The sequence below is a fragment of the Colius striatus genome, chromosome 2, assembly GCF_028858725.1.
Source record: "Colius striatus isolate bColStr4 chromosome 2, bColStr4.1.hap1, whole genome shotgun sequence".
Lineage (NCBI taxonomy): Eukaryota > Metazoa > Chordata > Aves > Coliiformes > Coliidae > Colius > Colius striatus.
In genome coordinates, this window is record NC_084760.1 from 74,041,401 (window position 1) to 74,064,910 (window position 23,510).

The 23,510-nt window shown below is 37.5% G+C and overlaps 1 protein-coding gene across 4 annotated transcripts in view; it reads right to left on the minus strand.

The window, feature by feature from the left end:
* Window positions 1-23,510, minus strand: part of SMYD3 (SET and MYND domain containing 3) — a 419,799-nt gene that overhangs the window by 64,478 nt on the left and 331,811 nt on the right. For all 4 annotated transcript variants that reach the window (XM_061991091.1, XM_061991092.1, XM_061991093.1 and 1 more), the window contains 2 exons: window positions 21,678-21,788; window positions 94-181 (listed from right to left, as the gene is read on the minus strand). In XM_061991091.1, the coding sequence (XP_061847075.1) occupies window positions 94-181; window positions 21,678-21,788 (199 nt within the window). The remainder of the gene's footprint in view (window positions 1-93; window positions 182-21,677; window positions 21,789-23,510) is intronic.

Here is a 23,510-nt window from a genome sequence, read left to right on the forward strand (position 1 = left end):
AATAAATCTCAGAATATTAATTGCATCCTAAAGGACTCTCAGGATTGTTTTCACAATTGATTAACAAACTATAACCTGTCATTGAAAGGATACCTTTTGTTGATTTTAGATATCTCACTTCACTTACAACATCTTTGACTTCTTCCCAGGCATGCTCTTCACCAGCCAACTTCTCAGCATCCTAATTAACAGAAACAAAAAGCATTTAATGACAAAAACAGCAAACTGCAGTAATGATGAAAAAACCAGGATAAAAACACTACACTCACAAAAGCTACTTATGAGGATTGTATCACTATTTTTTTGTAAACACACAAAAAATAATTTCATATGTCATTCATACTCACCCAGTATTTGTAAATAAAAGAGATGATATCACGAAAAATGAATGCAAACTTGGAAACGTTACTTAAACTAGATACTAGGTTTGCAACAATAACTATGATCAACCAGAAAAGAGATATAATAGCATGTGATTTTTTAGTATCAAAATGTATTAAGCAGATCAAATTCCCCTAAAGGTCTGCCACTTGATACACCACAGATCCCCAAGCACACTGTAAGAAAGCATATAGAAAATAATTTTGACTAACCATGCAATGATTATAGAGGCTTCACAAACTGGGAAGTTACCTCATCCATTACGGTTATAAGCATGAGCTTACACAAGTCTACTGCTCAGAAAAAGATGAACTTGGATTTTCTTTTATAATTCATTGCTGTTTCTTCCATATTCCACTGGATTCTATAAACAGTTGTATTTTCCAATCACTTTGTCATAACGAAGGAAAAATTATTAATAGCTACAGCAGTAAGGGAAAGTTTCACTTTTCAACTTTCTAGGAGTGACTAACTGCACCTTAGGCAACCACCAGGAACAAATGTATTAAAGCATCTACAGACACAGTTAAGCATCTTGAGGGATTTCCAAAAGCATCTAGACATTTGATTTTCATTGCAATAAGCACTTACATACCTTTAAAAATCTGGTCTTTAAGATACTGCAGTTCATTATCTCTCTCTCCTTATAAAAGGCCCTGCCACTTGCAAAAGAGTTTTATAAGTGGAAATTTTTGCAGGAATATTTAAATCACAGTTCTAAAAAATCAGCCTTCAGGAGGAGTGGAGGCCTGGAAATGAACATATAAGGTGCATGAAAATCTAACCAAGCATATTGTAACCAACAGATGCTTCCTTGGCACCTCTATTAAAAAGCCAGCAATCTGTATCTGCCTGCACAATTTCCTTATTCCACTGCTCCTAATTTACCTTAAATTCAGAACAGATATTATTTACTGTGAGAATCAGTATTCACATTTAATTTCCAGTTTTCTCTTTCTACCTGCTCCATGAAACAGCTGACCTCTGAGTATACTGAGTATACTTTTTTCTATTGTAGCTAGCAACAGGACAAGGAAGAAGCTGGAACACAAAAAGTTCCACTTAAATATAAGAAAAAACTATTTTACTGTGAGAGTGACAGAGCAGTGGAACAGGCTGCCCAGAGGTAGAGTCTCCTTCCTTGGAGGTCTTCAAGAACCCCCTGGACATGTTCCGATGTGACCTGATCTAGGTTGATCTGCTTCTGCAGGGGGGTTGGACTAGATGATCTCTAAGGGTCCCTTCTAACCCTACCATTCTATGATTATATCAAGGTTAAATCAAGGTTGTTCATTGAAATGGGATTTATCTTTCTTTCTTGTGCAGTCTTTCAAGGTGCTTTTCATTGTCTTCTATCATTTCATTAACAGCACAAAGCAGTGCAAGGTTGGTGTTTCCTTTAACCTTTAGCTAGTGCATAGGGTTAAGTCAACAGTCGCTTGAGATCCAGATAGAGAATAGGGTGTGTCTGTTGGACTGTGGTAGTTTGAGCCTGGCTGGATGCCAGGTGCTCACCACACTGCTCTATCCCCCACCTCCTCAGCAAGCCAGGAAAGGGGAGAAAATAAGATGGGAGTCTCGTGGGTTGAGATAAAAGCAGTTTAATAAATAAGCAGCAAAGCCGCGCGCGTGGGAAGCAAAGCAAAAGCAGATAAGCTGTTACTCTCTACTTCCCATCAGCAGTGATGTCCGGCCACCTCCCGAGAAGCAGGGCTGCGGTACGCGTAGCGGTTGCTTTGGGAAGGCCAGAAATGAATCTCGCCTCCCCTTCCTGCTCCTCTCCCCCAGTTTATATTACTGAGCTGACGTCATATGGTATGGAATATCTCCTTGGTCAGCCTGGGTCAGCTGTCCTGGCTATAGTCCCTCCCAAGATCATGCCCACCCACAGCTATTGGTGAAGGTGGGGGAAGGAATGCTGGAGGGACAGCTCTGATGCTGTGCAAGCGGTAGTTATAATATTGATATCAACAGTAAGCACTGCAGGAGCTGCTGTGGAAAATCACTACCATCCCAGACCCACTACATGGACCAATAATCTCCCAGCCCTCTCTGGATTCATGGTCTTTATCCCTTTTGTAAGAGTCTTTAGGATGGAGGGATCTGAGCAGGATACCCAGCTTTGGGAAGGATTTAAGTCCTGGGTTTCAATGAGATGTTTTCTGTGTTCTCAAGATGAGGCATTTTGGGGATTGGTAAAGACCTGTAAGAAGCAAAAAACTGGGCCTTTTACACCTTTAGTGTTCATCAGATTTCTATATACTAAAGAAGTTCTATTCTTTCCTAAACACTCTAGTTGACAACATGGAGGCTGCTTCCAAACAAGCAGCCAAGCAGGGGCTGCAAAACAATCAGGAGTGCTGAGAACACTTCTTACAGCCTAAGAATCTTTTTCCAAATTGTTTCTCCCCCTTGGACAATGTCTTGAAAGTTATGGCCACGTTATATGACTAAGCCAGCTAAAACCACAAAGCTGTCTTGGAGTTGGAATTATGGAAATAATTGAAGTGATTAATAGTTACTGTTTAATTTATTCTAAGAGCGTGGCAGTAACACCTATGGGAGAATTAGTTTTGCACAGAATAACACTCATTCAAAGCATCTCTTTTCAGAACGTGTTCCTAGTTCCTGTTCCTCCAGGTGTGCAGAGCTGCCAACAATAAAGGAAGACAAGCTTTTTCTAATCTGTGGAAAAGAAGAAATCTAGCTGAAGAAAAGGAATAGGTTTTGAAAAAGAAGTAAGAGTTACTGACTTGTACCCAAATATTTTCCTTATTTCTAACATTGACACTAAACATAACAGTTTATAATTCAGAAAAAAAAAATGTGTCTTATTAAAAAAATATTTAGACTAGAGAATTTAGTTGGAAATAAATGTCAACCTTATGATGGCTGAAACTGGCATGCTTTACAATTCAGCTTTTGCACACAGAGGAATGTTGGAGAAATCAGAGTAGTGTTGAAAGTTCATTGGAAGAGCAGAAAACTACTGCAACACATGCTATTCTATGGCAACATTATAATATTCTTAATAACAGAGGTGGTGGAAGAGTCACTAGATATGCTAGCAGAACTCACAGTCCAGGGCACAAGGAAAGACAAAATTTATCCTGTGACTTACTTGAACAATTATTCTGGATGGAAGATCATTTTAGTGCCTGCTTTCCACTTATTCCAAGCATATGCCAGAAAAATTTGTTCATTAAAAGATGAGTTAAGATGCAACAGCAACATTTCCATTCTATCTCTCAGTTTTTCCAATATCATAGATTTGTCAACTTAATCTTCCAATACCATGGTATTTGGGATTTGTCATTGTAACAGTTAGGCTTTGCAGAAATTTCCACAGACTATCTGTACCTTGGACTACCTATCCCTGATTGCTTAAACTTTTGCTTCTGATCCTTTAGTTGGAAAAAATTCCAGTTATATTCCATTCTTCTAGTGAGACAAGCTATATACTAAACTCTTTCAACCTGTCACCTCTCAAAAGAAAGACACTGTGTACATTCATATCCTCACAAATTTAGTTACAGTACATGAAACACGGAGGCTCGTGTACATAATGAAATCAGATAGAAATCTACTCTTGAGATTTATTTGACTCCTCAAAACATGCAATTGCAAAATATTCTGTAAGGCAAAATTTTCCTGCTACAAGGAACCATCATCCCTCTCCTAAATTGCTCAGTATAAAGGATTCAAGTGCAGGATTCATTTTTAAAATTATTACCTTGAACATCTGAATTTCTGTAGTTTGTAGATCAAAAAAACATTAGTTATTTTTCTTTCAGATTGCCTCCAGCTTTTATATGGAATGATTCTTCAGACCTCTAAATCTGTAGATAATCATTGCAATCTATGTTTGTGGAGCCCGAGAACAGACAAAATCAGCTCTGACCAGCACATCCTATAAATGCTCATAAAAATAGTCTGTGATTCACAATACACCACTAAATGTCAATATTTGATTTAAATATTACAGTTTCCCACAGTTCAGGTTCCATTAGTGACATTTGTAAAAATGACATTTTAACTGCTAATAAAAAAGCTGTAACAAAGAGAAAAACAAGAAAACCGATAAGTATCTGATGAGGATTATAATCTGTTTGCACAGTGATAAATGTTCTGTAGTTCTGGTTTAAAGGGATATGAAGACTTATTATAAAAGCACAATCTCCTGAAACAATTACAGACACTATCCACCACAGAAATAAGCATCTGAAAATGTTCACCTGTTCCACTCCCTCCCATTCTTTTGCACCCACATTATTTAATTAATTCTCTCTCTACCTCTTTTGATATTCTAGTGTCCTGAACTAGTTCCTTAACTGAACTCTCCTTAGAAAGGAGTATAATCTTCAAAGTACAGATACGTGTTTCTCTCTCTTTCGTGATGCTATACACAACTCCTCTTTCCCTGTAGTGGTTTAGCCCTGGCTGGGTGCCAAGTGCTCACTAAGTCATAGTATCACTCCCCTCCTAAACTGGACAGGAGAGAGAGAGAAATAAAACAAGAGGTTTGTGTGTCAAGATAGGGACAGGGAGATCACTCAGCAACTAATGTCATGAGGAAAACAGACTCAACTTGGGGAGAAAAAGTTTTGATTTATTAATAAACTATAAGAACAGGGAGATGAGAAATAAAATCGAATCTTAAAACACCTCCCTGTTGCTGCTGCCGTTTAGCAACTGTACAACAACTTTTTCTCCTTCTCAAATACATTATTCAAAAAGGCATTACCTCAGTCACTAATTGGCCAGGCCTGGATCAGCTGTGGGTCCACCTTAGAATTGACTGGCATTAGGCCTATCAGCCACAGGAGAAGCTTCTGGCAGATATTTGTTTAAAGAACCACCCCTGTAGCTCCCCCACTACCAAAAACTTGGTCCACTACATTCCCTATCTTCTCTTCTGTTTATTATACTTACTAAAAGTGCTCCTTACCTCTTCATCTCAAGCATTATTGCTCTTAAAAACAATGCTAGCTGTCACTATTCTTAGTTATCCCAACATTTAAAATCCTGAGTGTTGTAAGATTCAGACAGTATGTCCTCCGAGAGAAGATCTCTCTCTTTCCGAAAAAGTATATGCCAACCAGTCAGCATCATTGCACCCGCTGTGCAAGTGCCATCCCACACTCCCAGTGTTGCTCATGTTACATACCACACCTCCAACAACCCCATGAACATTGAAAAGGTTGATTAAGAGCTACTCTTCCTTTCATATTTAGGCTACAGGATATAAATTGAACATGGATTTTCTGTTCTCTCCACAGTTCATCCTTCTCACACATGGAGGTAGAGAAACAAGCCAGAGATTTGCCATGAAGCACTCCCTCCCTCCACCGAAGGCAGAAGTGAGGACAGAAAACTCCAAATAATAAGTAACTCCTACAACTCTTTTTCTCCTTCCCAGCCTTCCTTCTACAAGAAGTAGGTCCAAGGGCATCTTCATTATGTGTCTGTTTTCAGTGTTATTATGTAGGTATCCAGTCCTACATAATCAGAAACAAACAAAACTTTACAGTATTGGAGTGCCAGGCTGCCCTGAGAGGAGTGAAAAACAAAGTCTGGAGTTTTACGTGACCAGTAATATAGAACATAAACATGGAATACAAGAATGCAATGTAGGCATCAGCAAATGTCACTTTTACAATGATAAAAGTCTTCAAACCACAGTTCAAACAGAAATTAGGGATTTAATATGAAATATTATTGAGTACGGTATTTTTGCAAGACAGAAGAAGCAGGAAATAATCACAATAGTTCCTTTTGTACACAACATCTATGATTATAGAATGATAATCCTGTGAGATAGCAGCATATAATTCTGTTCTTGTTCTATTTTTGTGGAGGCTTAAAAAATATATTCAAAAAGGAATTTTTCTGGACTGTAATACTTTCACACTTTAAAAGCTGTCCCAAATATAAGAATATTTAATATAAATTACCGACAATTGCTTATGATTTATTTAATAGCAAAAAAATTAAGTAGTAACTACAGACATGCATCTGACAAAACCATTCTGGCCAACTTTTAAGAGTTTAAATCAAAAGAGGTTTTCCTAGGTTTTGTTTGAGGAAGTTTTCAGAAGAGCTTACATACATTTAAATTAGGGTATCACATTTTAAAACAGATCTCTGATGCGTTATGCTCTGAAAGCATAAGTTACTGTTTTCTACTTCTATTTAAAAATGCAGCAACTATTGAAAGTTTGTTTCCGGTTAAACCCAGAAACTCATTGAGTAATACTTAGCTGCAAAAGGAAAGCATTAAATGAGCAGAAGATATTGCAGATCTTCTGAAGTTTCATTTGCAGTAAGATGATGAAGAACGTCAGTGAGAAAATGTAATATGGAAACTGCTACACTGGTTAAACTGCAACTTGAGTGCTTAAGAGTAAACAGCATATGAGGGCCTGCTGAGTGATCACAGGTGCATGCAATTACAGGCACAGTAAGAGAAATCACACTTGAGCAGTTTCCCAAAATATCTGAAGTTACCTCTTATAGATCATTTTCAGTCTTTCTCATTTCCTTAGATAATTTGTGCTCAACTTTGAAGCCACAGTTTTGTGATGGGACAGCAGTTTGTTACAGAGGACTGTGTAGCAGAAGAAAAGCCCTATACCAACTGGGAAGCACAGGCTATTGTGAAGCAAACCATGCTACTAGAGTTTGACTTTACATAAATCTGGCATGGCTTTAGATTTATACTGGTTGAAGCTTAAACTAGAATCAAAGACCCCTCATCTCTTATAAGCACTGTACTTATACAAGTGTACAGCTTCACTTGAGGATTTCTCTCACCTTCACTCTGGCAAATGTGCTTTGTTAAGAACTGAGTATGTGAAATGATAAGTGCAGAAAATCCTGTTGTGATAGAAGATTTACACATGATTTCTAAAGTTTTGAAAGCTTCCTCACCCCGTGAAAAATAATATCACCTCCATAAGTTCCAGCTCAACTATCTTTCCCAACCCCCATAAGATTGTCATCAGCAGAAACTGAGCTGTCAGAAGATCTTGTGTTTTCTTTCTTACTCTTCTGAAGCGGTGGGATGAGACATACAGCAATCACAAAGCTACTCTGTCTGCAGATAAAAACAATGTTATATTCCATGTGAGGCTATGGTAAACCTGCCTTCTGAATAAATTGAATCTGTACTTTTTATTTCTCAATTCTGAAAGTAGAATAAAGGCACATTGCAATAGGATGCCATATTACAGCTGTGAAGTATATTGCTCAGTATTATCCAGGCTGTGACACTTCACATAATCGATATCAGCTCTTCATGGATTACTGATTCTGGTGTCTCGAAATGCATAAGAACTACACAGGCTAACAATACTCTAAATTGTATAGGTACTGGAAAATTCGACAGTTGTTCACATCATTCAGGTTTAAGGGCTCTTGGTAGGCAGTAAAATCAAGATGAAGGTTTGCTCAGACTCTGCATAGAATTAGTGCCAAAAAACAAGCATTTTCATATGGTAATATGAAAAACCTTATCCAGTTTAGTTACAGTATTACACTATTTACTCTGAAATTTAGAAAGAGGCATCAAAAACAACTGTGGGAAATGTATTAAAATTAGATGCTTTGAAGAAAGATAAAATTAAGATCAGCAAGTCCACTTTAAGAAGTCCAGTTTAATTTAATAAAATTAAATGGCATGAAGATAAGTTTATCCAAATAACATCTTAGATTTAATTAAATCTTAAGGTACAAGACAAGAGGGAAACAAACAGACCAATAGTTCTCAACCTCTCCAGATGCAAGTCCAATATCCGTCAGGCACACAATTCTGCACACTAAAATAGTAATTGCATTTCTGTCAGACTCATACTTCACTATTTTTCTCCACTTTATCCATAAAGGAAATCTCGAGTAACTAGCTGAGATATTGACATTTACACTGTAATATCTGAGATTTGGTGGAACGTGTGTTCTACCTTTGCAGTGATGCTGTATTTTATTTCAATAGGTCTAAATGACCAAGCAATTCCAGTTACTCTGTCTTATTTACCTGTTGTCATAAATGATTGTTATTATTCTCTCATTCTTTGTTATTTACTAATTTTAGTGGCAATGATTTTGCAATTACTTCCAATTCATTCATGAAAATGATGGGTACTGTAGAAACATGGTTATTACGGACATACTCTGAAACTATTTGGCAATCATTATATATCGTTATAGCGACTTAATGTCTAAGCATGTTGTCAGAACATTATTTAGAATGCATGTATATAAATTCCTATAGTAAGAGAAAAGACACCAAAAAACCTCAAAACTTTCATTAGTCTTGAACATCACAGCCTAACTGAACATTTTAAAGACCAATAATGCTCACAGATCAAGTATTATTATTAAAGCTTTCCTGGTTTATACCCACTCTCTGTGATAAAAGACTAAGCAAATAATATTACAGACAGTATTTCCTCTCTCGAAAAGCAGCATACAAGGATGCTAGGCTACTTAGCAAGAAAGCATGATAGTATCTAAAAATATCTGTCAAAATATAAACAATACACAGGGATAAGCAGCTATACTCCACCATAACATCTTGCCTGAACCTGGAGACTCTTCAAATGAAAGGCACATGCGTTTAACACATTTTGGTTTCACAAGAGAGTGCTGGTCATTCTGGTTTCTGATTAAAACATTTGCCATATTTATTTTTAAACTAGGTTCCTTAAATACAGCTACTCCTTTGTTAAAAATAAGTCATAATTACATAAGCACTATCCTAGCTCTTTTCATTGCCCTTTCTCCTCATTGTTTTGCAAAATCCATGTGCTGCACACAGCTCAGGCCCCTGTGCATGGCTGACACTTTGGAGGGCCTAAGAGCTCAATGTCTACTCCCAGTCAAGACGATGCAAGCTGTGCTTTATTCCATGAACAACAGGATCGAGTTTTGTGTCTTTGACAGCACTGCCTTTATAAACCTTCTAATTTCAGGAACTGAGAGCTGACTGCAAAATTCCCATCTGTGCTGCACAGGTTGAAAACTGAAATAAATATTCATCAGACTGTGGGAAGAGCAATAAATAGAAGTTCACTCTTTATCAACCTGTTAATGCCAGAGGAGAAAGAGAGGAAAAGCAAATTAAACTAGTTAGCATCAGAGAAATAAGGCCTAATGCCAGACCACCCAAAAACTTCTGGCACATTTGTAATTCCACTGTAATTTCCAGCATTGTAATTTCAGTCCAAAAGACCCCTGTAAGTAACTCTGTTACCTGAGGAAAGATGTTGTGCAGCCTAATCCCTAGCAACTGTGAAGCTCGTATTTCAGACTGTCTTAGATCTTACTTACACATTTGTTGAGGCAATCTCTAGGTTTATCTTAACACACAAAATGAGAGCTATAAGGTAAATCTGCTTTTTTCCTTAATTCTGCAATGTGTGGAGACACAGAGTGCCACCGAGGACTTAATAGCCCAAAATTTAGGTCCAGAATCCTGAGAAAGTTTAGGTATTCACAATGACATTTACAATGTCACAATGACATCCAATCCATACTCATCAGTGCACTGAAATGTGTGCATAAATTCCATTAACGTTAATATTTATGCGAATGACTAAACACCATTAAGTAGAGGTGTAGTTATTTGTGTATCAAAGTTCAGTTTATACATCAGTGATTTGAAGAATTTGTGCCCATGGTATTATTAGTTCTAACTAATAATAGTTTTTGGAGACTAATGTAAAAAAAAAATAATAACCTAATTATTTCACATAATAAAATGGTAGTTGTAGTAATAATTATTTTTAATGCATCTTGCAGTATAAAACAACAAGATTTACTGAAGCATGTTTTCAGAATGAATGGGTATGAAATACAGGGAGTTCGGGGTTTAAAAAAGCACACGGAATGTGTTTAAGATGATACATAGCTGATTCATCTACACCTTACAATATTTGACAGATCTAAAAAGTAAAAGTGTTCACTTCTAAGGCATTGATAAAAATTGACTCCCTAACTCATTGCATTTAGCTTGAATATTCAGTGTCAATGCTCAAATCCATAAGCCCCCAAGATTTTTAAAGGTTGAATTAATTTTGTACAACTGCAGCTCTTAAGAGACCATAGTGTCTGAAGTTTCCTCATCTAGAATTTTGCAAACAAATTTGATTGTTCCCTATCTGAATTTTCATATAATCAAAGGAGAGGTAGGCAAACACACTTAGAAGATGTTGTACAGTGTTGTCATTTCAAGAACTTCTGCTTTGGAGAATTACCACTGACTATCTTCTAACACCAATTTAAACCAGTAGAGATTCTTCCTTTCTTTAGGGGAAGCAGCTAGAAACAGTATTTGAGGCAAATGAGTGCTTCTATCAGTTTCCAGTACCCTTCTAATACTTTATTATTCTGATTCAAAAAGAGGAAGATTTTAGTCACTGTCACAAAAAACAGAAAAATGTCCACATTCCAGAGAGTAAAAAAAAAAATCTGCAAAACGTTATAATGTCATGGAAACTCTTATAAGACCCTTGGATATTTCTCTGGGCTTTTATTTACTGTTTGAATAGCTGTTATGCAGCTGGCTCCTGATGACTGCCATTGTTACAGGTTTTCATAGGCCTGATCAGATAAATCTTGGACAGAGTTGTGATATGCTGTTTCACCATGCTCCCGAATTCAAGTCACTGTTTGCAGTGTAATCAACAGCTTTTATAAAATTCACTGAGCAAACTTGTGGAAAATAACTGGACATCCTGCAATGTCTCTACAAATTACACAGTCCTTTGCTCTAACTCCCATGGCTGGAGTAAATTCAGCCTTTTCAGGCCTGCTACCTTTTACACAACAAAAAGTTCCTATTCAGATCTAAAAATGAGGCTTACAAATGAAACGTTTATAACTATAGCTTTAGTTACTGCATTATTTTGATATTATCTAAATTAATGACAAGAAACTGATATGGCACATTGCTTACCATAGTAATTTTTCAATACAAAGCATTTAGTCTAGACGTCCTTGTTATTCATATGAGCTCATTCCTGCTTTAATAGATCCCAGAGGATATTAAGGACTAGAATTTATTTAGGCATTGAAGTGCCTGATTTTGCCTTTCTCAATCTATGATGCGTCCTACAAGTTCAGCCAAAGCTCCAAACTTTGAAGAATTACATTGTCAAAAAGAAATTAGAGGGAAGTCATGATCCCTGATGAACTTGCCACAGGGTCCTAAATCCATCAATCGATTATTCAATCAACCTTTGATAAATAAAAATAAAAATAAAATTTGGCTTGCAGAGTGTCTAGAAATTTAGAGGCAGCTGATAGGAAAGTCATCTTTCTTCAGATAAATGAGAAGGCTAGACTGTGGTAGTTCAGGCCTGGCTGGGTGCCAGGTGTCCAGCAAGTCATTCTATCACTCTCCCTTCAAAACTGGACAAGGGAGAAAAGAAATATAGTGAAAGGATCATGAGTCAAGATAAGGACAGGGAGATCACTCAGAAATTACCATCATAGGCAAAACAGACTGAGCTTGGAGAGAAATGGTTTCATTTATTAACAATCAATCAAAACAGAATAGGGAAATAAGAAATAAAAAATGAATCTAAAAACATCTCTCTCCATTCATCCTTCTTCCTGAGTTTCTACCTCTCCCCACCCAGTGATTGTAGGGGGACAGGGAATGGGGACGATGGTGGAGGACACTGGAAGAAAGATTCCCTTGTGGACTCTGGTACAGCCCACGGTGAGGCAGCTGTTCCCCTGCAGACCATGGAGGACCACCACAGAGCAGAGATCCACTCGCAGCCAATGGAGGACTCCACACCAGAGTGAGTGGATGCCCACAGGAGGCTGTGACCCTGTGGAAAGCTCACTCTGGAGCAAGTTCCTCGCAGGACCTGGGAACCCATGGAGAGAGGAGCCCACGCCAGAGCAGGTTTGCTGACCGGACTTATGTCCCCATGGGGGAACCATGCTGGAGCAGTTTGCTCCTGAAGGACTATTTTCCCTGTTGATGTCCCTTGTTGGGGCAGTTTTTGAGGAACTACAAATGAAAAGGGTTCCTCTGGACTAGTTTCGGGTGATGTCTTCAACAGGGCATGAGTTTGAAGATAACAAAAATTTTTGGTGAAATTACTTGAAGGTGGCCTATTGCAAAAATTTCAGTGAGACAATAAAATTGTCTGGTATTTCAAGTTACAAATTTGCTGATGAAAAGCAGAGTCCTTGTTGCTGTGACTTGAAAAGTTTTTAGACTTTATCATTGCTATTATTTATAAATCTCAGGGTATCAGAATCACAGCTACACTGTTTTTTTTCAGCAGGTTGTTAGACTGTACAGAATAAAGGGAGTATCCATCCCAAAGAATTAAGAGACTAGCAGGAGAGAAAACAGTGAAACAGAGACAACGAAATATATAGCATGCCAGCAAAGGTTGAAGCTATAACAAAATATATTGTTGATGTCCTGGTTTGGGCCTTTAAAGGTAAATGGTAAAATTTATTCCCTGTCAGAAAGGGATTTAGCTTACATCTACTGAACTGATGAGAAAAGGGTACTTTCCACTCACTTTATTTTCCTTTTTCTTTAAAATTTATAAACAATTAGCTACGATATACACCTGGGAAGACGAAGATCCAAGCTCTTATTTCTACTTGATTTGGAACAGGAATCTAGGAAAAGATATGGTAAACTGTCTGTATCCTGAAGTCACCTGAACCTCACCTATTGCCTGAAACACTGACAGAATTGTGGGATTCCCTTACCACATGGGCAGTGGTCTGACACTTAGGATAAATGGCATTCTTGCGCTGATGCAGGTTCTATTTTCTCCAAAGTGGAAGACTTTCAACAGGTGAGAGTTTTTAACACAGGAAACAGAATCCTAGTCAGTCTAGAAAACTCTTCAGTTTGAAGTTGCAATATTTTTTTTCCCTAATTGAAATGAGATCTCAATTAAAATCTATCTTATTTCAAGTTAATTACCTAATTAATGAGCTTTTAAAAGACTGAACATTCTACACAGTAGAAGAAAATGCCTGAAAAACAGATGAAGAAAAGGTGTAAAAAATCAAGATTATTACTGTAGGTACTACTGAGAAACGATCTTGACAGGCTGAAACCACAAGACTATATAGCAACTTCAGTGAAAGGGAACTTGGAGATTCAAGAACAAATAAAGCAATGACTGGCTTAAATATATATTTAGAGAGGAAAAAAAGTGAACTAGTGTCCCCAAATTCACTGCAGCAAAAAGTGTTAGGAAAATTGTTTGATCTAGCTTTATGTTTATAATTACTGCTGCTTCTCTCAGCATAGTCTATTCTATCTCCTTCTATGACAAGATGACCTGATTAGCAGATGAGGGAAAGGCTGTGGATGTGGTCTTCCTGGACTTTAGTAAGGCCTTCAATCAGCATCCTCCTGGAAAAACTGGTTGCCCATGGCTTGGATAGACCTACTCTGAGATGAGTGGAAAATGGGCTGATGAACGGGCCCAGAGAGTGGTGGGGAATGGAGTTAAATTCAGTTGGTGGGAAGTCACCAGTGGTGTTCCCAGGGCTCAGTGCTGAGGCCTGTTCTGTTTAACATTTTTATCAACAATCTGGATGAGGGGATGTGGAGGAATTTCTAACTGATAGAGGCCACTGCCTGGTAACAGTGAACAACCCATGCTTTGAGAACTAATGTGCAGATTGTCCTTGAGCAGCTCTCAACTGTGAGAAAAGAAGAAGAAAGAATGCCTACATGATAACAAGCTCGAGCAAGGAGGAGGCTGAAGCAGTATGTGAAACCACAAGGCTTATCACAGAAGCGCAGCTGGCTTTTAGAGAAAGGACCAATTAGAAGTAGTGTAAACATGCTAGCTTTGCTGCTGCTTATAAAAGTCTGATGCTTGTTAGCAAAATTTGAGTTATGACCCAACCATATTGGTGTCTGTCATTTCTCTCGTGGTGCTCTCTCCGACAAGGGAATTCAATGCATCCTCACTAAGTTTGCTGATGACACCAAGCTGAGTGGACACATTGACCTGCTTGGGGGCAGGAAGGCCCTTCAGAGAGACCTGGACAGGCTGGATTGATGGGCTGAGGCCAATTGTATGATGTTCAACAAGGCCAAGTGCTGGGTGCTGCAGGCAATGCTACAGGCTTGGGGCAGAGTGGCTGCAAAACTGCCCACAGGATAAGGACCTGAGGGTGCTAATTGACAGTGGCTGAGTATGACCCAGAAGTGTGCCCAGGTGGCCAAGAAGGCCAAAGGCTTGTATCAGAAATAGTGTGGCCAGCAGGGTCAAGGAAGTGATGATACTCAATGTTGGTGAGGCCATACCTTGAATACTGTGTCCAGTTCTGGGCCCCTCACTGAGGTGCTGGAGCTTTTCCCCAGATGGGCAATGAAGCTACTGAGACGTCTGGAGAACAAGTGTTATGAGGAGCGGCTGAGGGAGCTGGGGATGTTTAGCCTGGAGAAGTCTGAGAGGAGACATGATCACTTTCTACAATTACCTGAAGGGGATTTGTAGTGAAGTAGGAGTGGGAGTCAATCTATTCTGTCCAATAATAAATGACAGGAAAAGAGGAAATTGCCTCACGTTGTGGCAGGGGAGGTTTAGATTGGACATTAGGAAGAACTTTTTCACCAAGAGGGTTACTAAGCATCAGAACCAGCTGCCCAGGAAGGTGATGGAGTCACCGTCCCTGGAGATATTTAAAAGATGCATAGATGAGGTGCTGAGGGGATATGGTTTAATTTAGTGATGGTTTTGGCAGTGTGAGGTTAGTAGTTGGACTCAAAGATTTCAAAGATCTTTTCCAATGATAATGATTCTATGTTATTCTATATGCCTATTAGCTCAGAGCAAAAGTTTTCTTATTTCTCTTTATCATTCTATGATTCAGCAGAGACCTATAGGAATTACAGCTACAGGAATTACAGCATTTGAAAAAAAAAATCATATTAGTAATGACTAGTTCTTCCCAAGGAAGCTGGATGTCAGGAAAGGGGGAATGTTGCTATCCAGGCACTTAAATGTAGCTGCAACAATTTGAAACAGTGATGAGAGCAGTATCCCTTTCCTTGGCAAAAAATTTTTTCTTCTTGAAACATCTACCAGAAGATTACATTTCGTCTTAGATGGCTGGGTCTAAAAGGAATGAGATTCTGGTCCTCTCAGACGAGCAAAAAGCCAGACTCCTGAGAGAATGCCACACTCCAACTCCTACATTAGCTCCAAATATGAGCTTTGATACAGGTTTATCTATTAAGGATCCTCTGAACAAGCAAGAAGTTTGCACACAGTTCTGAACTCATGTCTATTTATAACAACAGCAGTATATTTTCCATGACTTTTGACAGTCCAAGTAAGACTGCTGCCAAGTCATGGCCTGAGCACACTGAGGCAGTCCTGAGGCAAGTGAGAGAAGTAAGATGTCATGGAAAAATTATCACATTTCATTTGTTAGTGTCTGTAGGACTGCCTTTTGATAGAAAAAAAAAATGTTGAAAGATGGAAGAAGCCTCAGAAGTCATGTAAGAAATGTTAAGGGGCTGAAGAGGTGATGGCTTTGTTAATGAACAAGAATGCTCAAGAATTAGAAGTGTTTGCTTTGTTTTTAGCATCATTTTGGCACTGAAAGAAAAAAAAAAACCCAAAAAAACCCAAACATCTCTGGCTATTGGAAATACATTCCAAGAGGGTAAGATCCTCAGAAAAGGATCTTAAGCTGGCTACTGAATTTCAGGAACCAATACAGAGTTTATCTCACTACCAAATGTCTTGCCAGAAGAATGAACTCTTAATCAGCCAACCATCTATAGAAATAATCAACATTGTGTCCCAGTGGTCTGCTAACTACTGCCACTAGCTTTTGTAGGCATTGGTTATGCTAATGTTAAGCTGAAAATGTAAGTGGGTGAAATATGACTGAGCTCTGGCTTGACTTACTTCCATAGTTTATTGCAAGGGCAGTTCTAGTGTCAAAACAGTAAAAAGAAGATGGAGAATGAACAGATGGTTTATAAAATAAACCACTGCATATTATATCTTTTGACAGGAAATGGATTAAGGCAGCATTTAGTTGGAACAAAGTCCTGATCATTTTTTTAACCTACCCTCAGTACCTTGGTACTTAGTAAGTACCTTAGAATCATGACTAGAGACACAGATGCTCCTTATTTACTTTGATCAAGGAGGTTTATGTACAGTTAGCTGTGTGAACAGACTTGTTTTCAACAATCCTATTTAATCCTTGCTTCCTAGGCTTCATCTTTTAAAATCACTTAGAGGTCTTATCTTTCACATTGTACTTGGAAAACTTAGTGAGAATGTAAATGCCTGAAAATACATAAATATTGGGGAAACTGGGACACAAACTTCCGGAACCTGACAACTCAGCAAATGTAAAAGACACTTCTTAATATATAATTTTTTCATTCCTGCATCCTTAATATATAGTCCCTGAGGGAGGGGTGATATTTTTGTACTGTGTACAGTGATCTTATATGAAGCCTTTACATTCTAATTCAAACCATCAGTCAATAACAGAGTTTTTCATTTAACAATGCTTCTGTGATTTAAGCCCATTTTCTACAATGGTATTGCTGACACCAAATGTGAAGATCACTTTGTGCAAATTCTATTCTTGGCTATACTCAACTCAAGCATCTCTCAGAAACCTCAGTGAGGCAAATCAGCCATGGACATACATTCTAGCAACAAATTTGATCAACTCATGTATGGGACCACTTACATTTGATGAAATTCCTAAATGACAGTTCTAGTAAGTTCAGGAACTTATTCAGTGCGTTCTTTTACTAAAAGAAGTTCCAAAGAAACATAAGGAAGAATTTTTTCACTGTGAGAATGATGGAGCACTGGAATGGGCTGCCCAGATGTGTTGTTGAATCTCCTTCTCTGAAGGCATTCAAAACCCATTTGCACAAGTTACTGTGTGACCTAATCTAGGTGGTCCTGCTCTGGCAGGGGGTTGGACTAGACAATCTTTCAAGTTCCCTTCCAACCCTTAAGATTCTGTGATTCTTTGATTTTTATATAGATGGCTTGGCTGCTGTTCAGGTCACCTAACTTTAGAGAGTCCTTCAGTTGCAGACTGGACTTGTGATGTTCTCTACCAAAACTCATGATGCACTGTAAGTATTAAGTAAAGCAATAAAATGACTAAAGCACTAACATACTGGCATTATGTTGTTACTAACTTTGGCAACTATTAAACATTGGCCAAATATAAAAATGATTCAGATTCAAACCCATTGCTTTTGACCTTGTAATAAATAGAAGCCATCCAAAAACCATGCTAGACTAAAATATTAAATTCTGGCTCCAAAGGAAAAAGATGACTCATAACAAAGTGATTCTATAAGCACAAATCTCCCTGAAATTCTTGGCTGAAAATGCAGAACATGAACTGGCTCATGACTGTGGAAAAAAGTGTTCTCCATTTAAAATGTTTGTCATCAATGTAATCCCATCTTTAATTATAATTAATGTTTTATGAGCTGTAATGGTAATATGTTGCCAAGTGTTCAGCTTTTAGGAAGAAACACATTTCCACATTACAGTGGAAACTGATCTTCAAATAGAGCAAATAAGAATGTATTAAGCCGTCAGAGATACAACAAACCAAAGACATTACAGTAGTAATAAAATGAAGTACTGACAGTCAGGAGACATTTTTCTCCCGACTTTTATTTACTGGGTTGTTTGGTTTTTTTAACTTGGGTCAAAATCAATTCAAAGTTTAGATTTGTAGCTAGTGGCATTTAATTTGGCGGTAACTCTACCATCAAAAGGTTCATCTTAATCTTATCTTGAACAGTTTACACTGATGTGTTAGCACTTGCCACTCTTCCCTTATCAAATCATCAACAAGGCCACTTGACTAGTTGCTAAAAGAGACTGGTCAGTATTGTGGTATGAGTTTTAGAATCAAAATGCAGGTGACATTGAAGCCCATGCACCAAAAATTATTTGAGATCCACAGGTTCAGCTAGTTACCACTGTTTGCCTCCATATGTTATTGTCCTTGATAACAGCTACACATCTGAATTATTTTGTGTCTGTGTTCATAGTTGGAGAGGCAAATAAAAAAACTACTACTTGTAGAGCAAGCAGGGATTCCCTTTGAAGTCTGTTCATCAGTAGTGACCAGTGAGGAATGTTTGCTCTCATCACATGCGATGCAATTGTGACTGCACAGCCATGGACCTCTCCATTTGGTGGCCTAAGGCTATGTTGGCTCACACTGAGTGCATCACTTGAAGTTGATGCATGATTTCAACAAGGTCCCTTTGTCATGTTACAGTCTCAGATCTAGACAACTGTACAAATGAACTGTGCATACTTCGGCAGCGGTTAGAGAACATTCTTATGCTGCATGAAGTTGCCATATCTAGCTAAAAAAGACCAAGTGACTGTGAATTTCAAAATCGTTTCTGGTGTCAGAGAGGATTTTGCTGTTTTATGTAGCTGTGATATTAATTATTACAGTAAATAAAAAATAAAGATTTCTTCATACATAAGTTGCCTCTTAGATCACAGTTCATTAGAGATCTGAAATAGTAGAAAAATCTCTTCCAGAATCATGTAACATAGAATGGCAAAAGAACACTTTGACACACTACTCTTGTTTGTACGCATAGCTATACTGTGTGATTGTAGTATGATGTAACCACTATCCAAGTCTAATCAATTTTTTAACAAATAACGGTGAAGAAGCAGTGACACTGGCTGTAAGATATAATTGTCTACAGCAGCAGCCAGAGACAAATGCTTGAAGTGATCTGCATAAAAAAATTTTACCAGCAATCTGGATATTAGCGTGCTGAAACCTACATAGTTGCAATTGCGCCCTGCTATTCTTATCAGCTATCACAGAAACCTAATCATGTGATTTTTGATTTTGTGTTTATAAGTACTTCATAGAGCAGCATAATTTATCTCCCCCAAATTTATTACCCAAATTTGTTTTAACTGTGGGTATTTACTTGACAGCGTTTTTTAAACCTTTTTAACCATTCTAGTTTCATAGATTTCTCTTGCAAGACAGTATAAACGAGCTGCTTGTCTTTTCTTGTATGGAGGGAAGCTAAAAACTGGTTTAGATTAGATACCTAACTAAAGTTAGGAGAAATTAGTGGCATTTTGTAGGCTAAATGCATTATTTCCTCATGTAGATGTCTCTGAGATGAATTGCTGTTTTCATGCTGCATTTGGGGAAACTAAGCAAAACAGTGCTTCACTGAGCATTCACAAAAATATTCCCTGATTTAGAGAGATAAGTCTGGGTTCTAATCCAAAATATGTTCAGCTGCAATTGAAATGGTAGATTCTCACTAATTATGACAAATAAGGCAGAGTCTTAGAAAACACAAAGGTTGCTTTTGAGTAAAATGAATTGCCCAAGGTCACTTACAAAGCCAGTTATTGACTTGAGAACAGAAACTTGATACTTTCTTCCTTCTTCTCTTGGGCATATATGACTACATGAACAAGTCTTTAGAAGATACAGCAGGAGAGATTAATTTCATTGATAAGAAACTTGCAAAGTATTTTTATAAAAATGAATAAGCAAGCATACATGTAAATAAGTCCTAATATATATAAGGTTTATATACCCTTTATATAAACTTTAATGTGTATTTCTCATAGGATTCTCAGGATTGTTTTTAAAACATTACAGAAGATGTAGAACAAAAGCTACAATGGAAAGTACTTGACTTATGCATGCATCTCAGGAGTGATTCCTCTTCTTTCAGTGGTCCCTACTATGTGCTCAGCAGGTGCAGGCACACTCTGTCAGACTGGAATTTTGTTGAGAATAAGGATCTATGACCTCTGTAAGTGTTAGAAAAAGAATTCTAGCTTTTTTAATGAGATGATTGAATAATGTTGCTAACCTATGTATAAGACTTTTTTCATCAATATATACAGAGATAATTTTGTTACAGTATTTTTTTATGTTGCATGTTGACTTTTACAGGGAAGTGTACCTCAGCCTATGGATCTTGTTTCTTAAAACATTCCCCAGGCTGCACAGACTTTAGATTACTTGCCTATCCTTTCACAAACTGTTAAGTGATTCTTAAAGACTCTTTAGCTTGCTTATTTTCCTTAATCTACACTGCATCTGTGAGGATAACATCCCCCAAAACTAATCTAAGATTTCACAGCACTTGAGTGAGTATCTTTAAAAGAAAGACTTTGTAGCAATTTTTATCAGGCACAGAAAGCCAATAACTTTTGCACATGGACAGGAAGTAATTTAGTATGATGTCATAAGCCTGAAACATCCTGTCTTCTCTGTTTTGAACTGCTTACTGATGAATCAAAGGTTACATCATGTATTCTGTGGGTGTACTTTGGCTTGAACAAAACTTCATGCACATATAACTGCCTGACACAATATAGAGTTTAAACTTTGTGGTTTTTTTGGTTTTTTTTTCTTTTTGGCCGTACAGCAATTCTTTCATGAATCATATCATGCTCCTTGGAATCCCATTTTCATCAACACCTTTCTTACCATTTCTAATCTACTGGGAATGCATTTAGGTATGGCATGTGACTCACCTAAACCAGACATTTGTGAAAATAAGAACAAGTGTATATATAACTAGAGAGAGAGAATGCATAAACTGCTATGAAGCCACACTTCTTTTGCATATTTTGTTTTATCTCTTCTGGGGAGACTGTATAAATATGAAGCCACTCAGAATATAATTAAACCAGGCTAGGCTGAACCTTAGGAAAAGGTCATACTGAAGAAAAGGTATCTGCTACTTTAAGAACTTGTGAAAGAGTGTGAAAACCACTGTCAACCAAAGAGGTTCACTGCACTCTGCAACAATTGCTGTATGTGTCTGGTAAGTCTTGAAAATTATTGATGTAGCTGTTTGTCAGAATTAATTTAACATTTTTATGAAGATAAGCACAGCCTTCCTGTTGTGTCAGACAAGTGGCTTCAATCTACAGAAAAAACCCACAAAATCTATTCCATTCAGCTTAAAGTCATGGTAACTCTCATGAAGCCCTTGAATCTCATAATGATTTGAACCACATCTTGGAACTGAAAGTAGTTCCTAGCTTTATGAACAATGCATGTTTTGGTAAGAAATTCAATGTCAACATTTCCTCCTCTTCTCTCCTTCATGGTTGTCTTTCATAGAAACAAAACCAGCACTGAGGGCAGAGGTCATTTTCTTCTCTATTCTGGCCATTAAGTATTATGTAAAGGAAGGGATGCTGCTGATAGGCTTTGGAAAATTCTGCCTCATTGGCAAGGAATTTCTTCACTCAACCTACCTTTTCTTGAGTTTTGCAGAGAAGACAGTCACATTCAAAGCAATACTGGCGCATCAGTTGCTTTTGGCGTTCACTGGTGGGCATTAGTGTCTCAATATAGCTGATGGTGAGCTGTATGCAGTACATACAAAATCACAGTTAGGATATTTTACAAAAATTCCAGACTTGGTGTAGGTATAGCTAAGATAACATATTTGGGTACAATACTTTTCCAGTATAACAGGAAATTTTATCTTAGCAGATGATTTCCTACAAGTAAATGACTACTATTAAAATGGAAAAAAAAGCCAAACCAAACCAAACAAACCCAAAAAGCATTTCCAGGGAGGAACACTTTTTCACATTTTCATATCAATATTGTTTGAAATCATTAATCCCCTCTAATTATCATTATTTCAGATTATCATCCTAATTTGGAAGAAGAAAAATAAGGATTGAGCAAGAGAGAGAAAGAGTGAGAGACCAAGAGAAGCAGCTCAGTATCTGAGTTTCCTTTGCATGAAATCTTATTTTCCGTCTAGCTCTAAAACTTAAATATGTGTTTAGGACTGGTGTTATACAATATCCAACTAACTTACAAAATTTTGTCTTAAGGAAGCCCCAACTTTCTTGCAAATATGTGTTTCAGCCTGAGGAGAGCTCCTTTTATATCATACCCATCTTCAGTATGTCTGTGATTTTTCCTTTGTGACCAAGAAAGCACAAAAATATCATAGTCAAAGTTGTTGAAACTATTTACATGAAAATTTATTAAAATGACAAAAGAAAATACCTACATTCATGCCATTTTCATTTCCTCATGCTATATAGAGTGAATTTTAATGAACTACAGAGAAGTTCATAGTTTGTTCCCTTTGATGCCTGCCAGAAGCAATTTTACAGGGCTAACCATTTAGAGAGTTCCTCAAATTGTTGTAGTGCTGCACAGGCACAAACTAATGATAAGGGAAATAATATAATGAAATAACAGCCCAGGACAGACCAGTATTCAGTCACACATACTACTGACTGATTACACGAAACGCCCAACACACTTTGAAATACTCCAGAGAGGTCAGAGTTAAAAAAATCAGGTCACATTATTTCATCCTAAGCCTAGACACTTCAACTAATTGGGAGAATTTTCACATGGTTCTCAGTTTAATCATGAGAGTCCACTCAAAGAAATTGCAAGAAAGCTTGATCAATTTGTAGTAATAACTATGAAATCCATTGTCAGAACCTGCATTTTGCAGAATAATGAGCATTCTAATTAAAGGAGGAATTAACAAGCAACTAAAACAACGCCTGCTTTTTTTTTTCATTTATTATTACAGTGTAATTTTATTACATCTTGAATGAGGACTAGTAAAAGAAAAGTACTGAGATAGCGAAGTCAAGCATTTTAAATTAACATAAGTAGAAAGCCTGTGGAAAAATAAATATGGTCTCAACATTGTAGATTAATAGTGTAATTAATGAAAGGGACAAATGAAGTTACACAAATAATCAAAAGTTACAAAGTATGAGAATTTTGTTAGGTTTTGTATTCTATATAATGTTTTTTTGCCCCAGCTATGTGTGCCTGAACCAAGAAGGGATTAGCTTCACCACTAACTGGTTTACAGCAGAACAGGATGTGCTAATCAGTTCTGTAGGAAATGTAGGCTTCCATTTGAGCTTTCTATGGTGAATGCATGGAAATAGGTTTGACTATTACTTTTCAACATTTTTCTCCTAAGCTTGGTCTTTTCTGCACCATTTTCGCTCCAACCTGTCTCTCTCCTCATCCTCTCTCCTTTCTGCCCCTGGACATAAGTATCATTCTCCAGTCTTACTCTCCACACCTATTCA